General features: G+C 47.1%; 1 protein-coding gene across 1 annotated transcript in view; it reads right to left on the minus strand.

The window, feature by feature from the left end:
* Nucleotides 1-5,763, minus strand: part of RBL2 (RB transcriptional corepressor like 2) — a 21,833-nt gene that overhangs the window by 4,582 nt on the left and 11,488 nt on the right. The window contains exons 13-19 of the mRNA XM_015818738.1: nt 5,049-5,213; nt 4,772-4,883; nt 3,308-3,583; nt 2,246-2,514; nt 1,143-1,319; nt 973-1,044; nt 485-587 (exon numbers count right to left, since the gene is read on the minus strand). Of these exons, the coding sequence (XP_015674224.1) occupies nt 485-587; nt 973-1,044; nt 1,143-1,319; nt 2,246-2,514; nt 3,308-3,583; nt 4,772-4,883; nt 5,049-5,213 (1,174 nt within the window). The remainder of the gene's footprint in view (nt 1-484; nt 588-972; nt 1,045-1,142; nt 1,320-2,245; nt 2,515-3,307; nt 3,584-4,771; nt 4,884-5,048; nt 5,214-5,763) is intronic.

The raw sequence follows: 5,763 nt of genomic DNA on the forward strand, positions 1-5,763 counted from the left end.
CAATCAGACAATGTCGGTTGGCGACCCCCAGGGGGAGAGCCTTCTCTGTTGGAGCCCCCACCCTCTGGAACGAGCTGCCCCCAGAGATCCGGTTGATTCCGGATCTCCCCTCCTTCCGCCGCGCCCTCAAGACATGGTTGTTTCAGCAGGCAGGACTGGCCTAGGGGTATTTTAAACTGGTTTTTAATTAATTTTAAAACATGAATAAGCCTATTGTATATATCTTTTAATTGATTTTAAATTTTGTAGATTTGTATTGATTGTTCTGTTTTTAATTGGCTGTAAGCCGCCCTGAGTCCATTGGGAGAAGGGCGGGATATAAATGCAATAAAACTTCAAACTTCAAACTACCCTTGATAACATCTTAGGCCATAAAACGGTTACACGTTTACCCACGTATAAAGTCTGATGAGTAACTGCCAGAATTTTCCATCCGGGTTCACTTAATGCTCCTTCGAGTGTTCTACTAACGACATTCACTTACTTCGGTCCTTATTTTTCTCCACTGGGGAAGTCTGCGGGTTGTTTGTGTCGCTGGTGCCAGAATTCCTTCGTCTTCTGCCTTTAATCAATACACTACGGTACACCTTAAAAAAAAAAAAAAGGCAAAATTATTTCAGAAGAGAAAATGGCCTGGCTGCATAAAAAAATAAGCTTTCAACGGGAGGGTTATTCTTGTGATACTTTTCAAAGACAACGCCAAGCCCCGCTAGATGGAACCCCTGCAGGTCTAAAAGTGGCATCAATCTGAGATGCATTTCATGGTCATTTTACGCAAGGCTCTTTTTTTCACGAGGTAGGATTGGACATATCCGACCACCTTTTAACAGAATTGGGTGCTAATCATGAACACTATGCCAATATCTGGATTTTTCTGCCTTAAGGCTGAAAGTACTTGGACTGAAGAAGAAAAGAACATCCATAAAACCATTGGATCCAGCATGAATACAGGAACAAAGAAACCGTTCTCACGTGGCTTTTGGCCTGTGGCTGCATTCGGTAGTGGCGCATGATGTTCTGAAACGACGTGTCTTCCTTTGTAACCTAGAAGGCAAAGGCATCCATTAGCTGACACGTTAGCACCTTAATTAGCGCTAGGTATTTTTTACCTGACAAGTTAAATGGAATTTGTGAAGCTTTACCTTGGCAATGACATAAATGGCACACATTAACAGCTGATCTAGATGTCGGTCCATCATGAGCTCCGCGCATTGTACCAGTGAAAATTCAAAGCAGGTCCAGATTTTCTTCCTCAGCTCATCGGAAATATCCAGTCTGATGCAGAGATCCCGCAGACGAACGCTTGCTAAATAAAATACCTGTTGAAGCCAGGAAATACTGTCAGAGCCAGAAGACATAACTATTTATTCACAGAACGATGTTTTTCACCTCGGAATGGAAAAGCAAATTATGAAAATGCTTCACAGAAGTTCAGCATTCAGGAAGAGACAGGGAGATGAGTTTTCCTGGGAAAACATCATAAAGTGACATATCCTTTGATTTATTTTTATCAGCACAAGAGACTGTTTGCAGCTCAGATTGAACTGTGGGGTCCTTGGTGCTCTCACAGCTTGTTTTCTTGCAGATGTTTCATGACCCAACTAGGTAACATCATCAGGGCTAGAAGGGAATTGAGGTTTGTGGAGGAGGAGGAGGAGGAGGAGGAGGACTGTGGGGTCCTTCATGCTTTCCAAGTTTGGTTTTTTCCTTGCAGACGTTTCATGACCAAACTAGGTAACATCATCAGGGCTAGAAGAGAGGGGGGCATGCTCTCATTTTATATACTAATGGCTCGCCCTGTCAATGTTGGTGGGCATGGTCTTGGTGGTTCCTTGACTGGGCTTATGGTATTTATTTTTATTTATTATTTTACTACCTCGACTTTATTGTTTTTCATAAATAACTCAAGGCGGCAAACCTACTTAATACTCCTTCCTCCTCCTCCTCCTTTCCCCACAGCAACAACCCTGTGAGGAGGGTTGGACCAAGAGTGAGTAGCCCAAAGCCACCCAGCTGGCTTTTATGCCTAAGGCAGAACTAGAACTCACCATCTCCTGGTTTTCTAGGCCAGCACCTGAACCACTTGCGCAGGGTAGGCAACCTTGGCTCTTTTATGACTCGTGGACTTCAACTCCCAGAATTCCTGAGCCCGAATTCTGGGAGTTGAAGTCCACGAGTCATAAAAGAGCCCAGGTTGCCTACCCCTGTACTAGAGCAAACTGTCTCTTTCTCAGGGTCGACGTACCTTTCTAAAGAAGAGGGAGAGAGAGCTGGCTTTTCGGCACCTGCTGGCCCCGCTGCTGATCTGCTGCTTTTGTCGCCGTTCTCCAGGATGGGCAGCTGGCTGGAGCTGGCCTTGCAACTGAAGGGTGGCGCCAGTCATCTGCTGAGAGCCCAGCGTGCCAGCCAGGGCCTGCGCACTGAGAGGCGGAATGGAGCTAGCCAGAGATTGAGCCTGTCCACCCACGACCTGGACCGGAATGAACGTGATGCTGCCATTTTCATTGGCAATGCCTGTCGAAGGAAGTGGTTAATATCACCAAACTCAAGATAATTCTTCTCCCCTGTCTCATAGCTGACAAAGTGAGAAAGAGCCTGTGGCCTAGAGGTTAATACATCTGCTTAACATGCAGACAGCCCAGGTTCGAATCTCAGAAGGGTATGTCTGGTTGAAAAGAACTAAAAAGTTCGAAATGGCTATTCCAGTTCTCCCTTAATTCTTTGTTGGGGCACACACACACACACACACACACACACACACACACACAAGGAATAGATTAGCTGATTGGTCTTTCCCCCCTTTGGACAGGAAAACTCCCCAATTTTACATCGGAAGACTATAGATCAGTGATGGCGAACCTTTCAGAGACCGAGTGCCCCAAAACTGCCGCCCGACCCCCGTCCCCACTCCGCCCTGCCTGCTGGGCCACCCACCTCTACAGCCCGCTACAGCCCGCCAGGCAGCCCAGCAGCGCCATGGCAGCCACGCCCTCCACCCATGCCCCGCAGCATCAGGGCGCAAGGGCAGAGTCTTGTCCCCGCTGCTCAGCTACCATGTCCTTGGCTTCGCTGCTTCGTGTGGGCCGCGCCCAGGGGCAACTCTCCGGGGGGGCTGCTGGTGAGGAGGGGGCCATGGGGGAAGAGGCGGGGCTGGGGAGACGGTGCGTGTGCCCACAGAGAGGGCTCCGAGTGCTGCCTCTGGCACCCGTGCCATAGGTTCGCCACCACTGCTATAGATGTTATGGGGGTCCTCCCTCAGCCACCAGCTCTACCGTGGTTTAAGGAGCCGTGCATCGCTCCAGCTCACCTTGCACCGGTATGGTAACCGTCTGCCCGTTATTGGCGGTCACGGTGGCGGTTGCCACGGTTACCAAAGTCTGCCCAGGCACCGGAGTGACAGGGATGGTTTCGGAGGAGACGTTCTGTACAGGCACGGTGCTGATCACAGGCGGCTGGCAGAGCCTCACCGGGGTCCGGGGGGCCTCCCCGGAGGTGTCACTATCGACAAACAGCCTCCTCCTAGTAGGATTGCCGGTGGGGGAGCCGTACCGTTCGTGGAGGGTGGCTGGAGAAAAGGAAACGCCTGCAGAGGTTCCCAAAGGAAAGGCGGTGGGGGGGTGGGGTGGGGAGAGAAAAGCAGATGTGATGTTAGCTGGGAAAAGGAATGAAGGGCGATCTCGAAGGGCTCAAATCCACTGAGCTCTTCAGACGTGCCGGAGTCAAGAAGCAGAGCAGAGCAAGTGTGCGACAGTTCACGATTTGAAAGGGCTGGAAACCTCCTATCTGTGGGCCCCGTGCTGGATGATTGTGTGACTGAATAGGAAGATTAAGCGATTGAATAAGAAGATTAAAGAAAGGAAGGATACCTGGACGTGTCACGGGAGGGAGAGAGTAAATGGCAGTTCCCTCTTGAGACTTAGGGCCACTTTCTAACTTCTTTATTCTTTATCTTTATTCTTTATTGACCAAGTGCAGTTGGACACACAAGAAATCTGTTTCCGGTGCATAAGCTCTCAAATAGTGATAATCATGATGATTAGCTCAGAGGCCACAACGTCGAAAAGATGTCTTGTGTGTTTTTTTACGAGTAGACCTCGCTTAATAATCGCTTGTTTTACAACTATTCAAATTCAAATTACACTGACCACGGAACAGCTACTCCCCCCCTTTCTCCCCCCCCAAAGGTGGTCCTATGGCTGCATGTCAAGGAAGTCAGTTTAGGACCTGTTGTGGCATTCTTGCAGTCGTATAACTGCGACTTGTGGTGTTTTTCTGCCGATTTCTGGCAAAAAAAAATATATGAATGGGTTAGGCTCAGGGGTAGACAACCTTGGCTCTTTTATGACTCGTGGACTTCAACTCCCAGAATTCCTGAGCCAGCCATACTGAGGGGAAAGGGAGAGGTTTCCATGCTGAGCCATGTTGGCTCAGGAATTCTGGGAGTTGACGTCCACGAGTCAAAAAAGAGCCAAGGTTGCCTACCCCTGGGTTAGCTTAACAACCACTGTGAAAAAAGCCCCCAAATTACTTCTGGTTATGTAAGGTTAGGGTTAGGGCCATGTAGGTGCCTCAATTTACAACTGTGAGGATTCACAACGGTAATCTGGGGCTCAGCTGTTGTAAGCCTACCTGTATTAATAATGTACATTTTCTCAAAACAGGATAATTTTAAAGATAAGCTTGTAATGTTTTTTACACACTGGGATTCAACCTTCAGAATTTGCCATTTCTGCCTCTACCCCTTATCTTCTGTAAATCTGGAAAGGCTTACCTTTTCCCTGCGTTCCACTTTCAGCACGAACTTCACTTAATCTCCTCGGAGTTAAAGGGGAACCAGCCATGCTGTTCCCATTTGATCTTTCAAAATACTGAGGTGGCATTACCTGAAAGCATAAAATATTTCATCACGGTATTATAGGTATTGAGATATTGCTGCCTAAGAATTCCCACTGCTCCAAGTCTTTTGGACCTTTCTACTTTTTTAAAAAAATAAATAAATCTTTGTACTAGTGACAAAGCAGCAAAAGAACAGAACCCTTGTCTTTTACCTCTTCACAGGTAGGAACTTTATTTTCATTTTCTTTTATTTTGCCCCAGAGTGGAGATTCCATTTTCCATGCCAGACTCTCCAAAATCTGTTCTTCAATGTGATTGAGATGCTTCACCACCTCCCTGGAAAGGCCCTCTTCTGCTCTGATTAGGATCTCTATAACCTGATCAATATATCAAATCAAATCTTTGTTATGGACACGGATCAGCATGAGGATGTCCGTCAATTAAAAAGCAGAGAAAATACATCAATCCAAGAGCCATCATTAGAAAAAGCTCAAAGGTAACAGTGCATAGAAAGAACAAAGTGAATGTAGAAGGAAAGGCCTGATCATTAGATGGTTATAGGGCAACATAAAGGTTAATATTTATTTTCATTTTATTTATTTATACCCTGCCTGTATTATTTTAACAAATAACTCAAGGCAGAGAACATATCCAACACACCTTCCTCGTCCTATTTTCCCCACAACAACAATCCTGCGAGGTGGGTTGGGCTTAATGTGTCTGGCTCAAAGTCACCCAGCTGGCTTTCATGGCTAAGGTGGGACTAGAACTCACCGTCTCCTACTTTCTAGCCTGGTGCCTTAACCATCAGACCAAACTGGCTCTCTAGCAGATGGCAGACTAAATCTATCACAGTACAGAGCGCTGTAGTATGACCACCTAGATCGGGGTAGGCAACCTCGGCTCTTTTATGACTCATGGACTTCA

This window comes from Protobothrops mucrosquamatus, unplaced genomic scaffold (genome assembly GCF_001527695.2).
Source record: "Protobothrops mucrosquamatus isolate PMUCROS unplaced genomic scaffold, P.Mucros_1.0 scaffold783, whole genome shotgun sequence".
Taxonomy (NCBI): Eukaryota; Metazoa; Chordata; class Lepidosauria; order Squamata; family Viperidae; genus Protobothrops; species Protobothrops mucrosquamatus.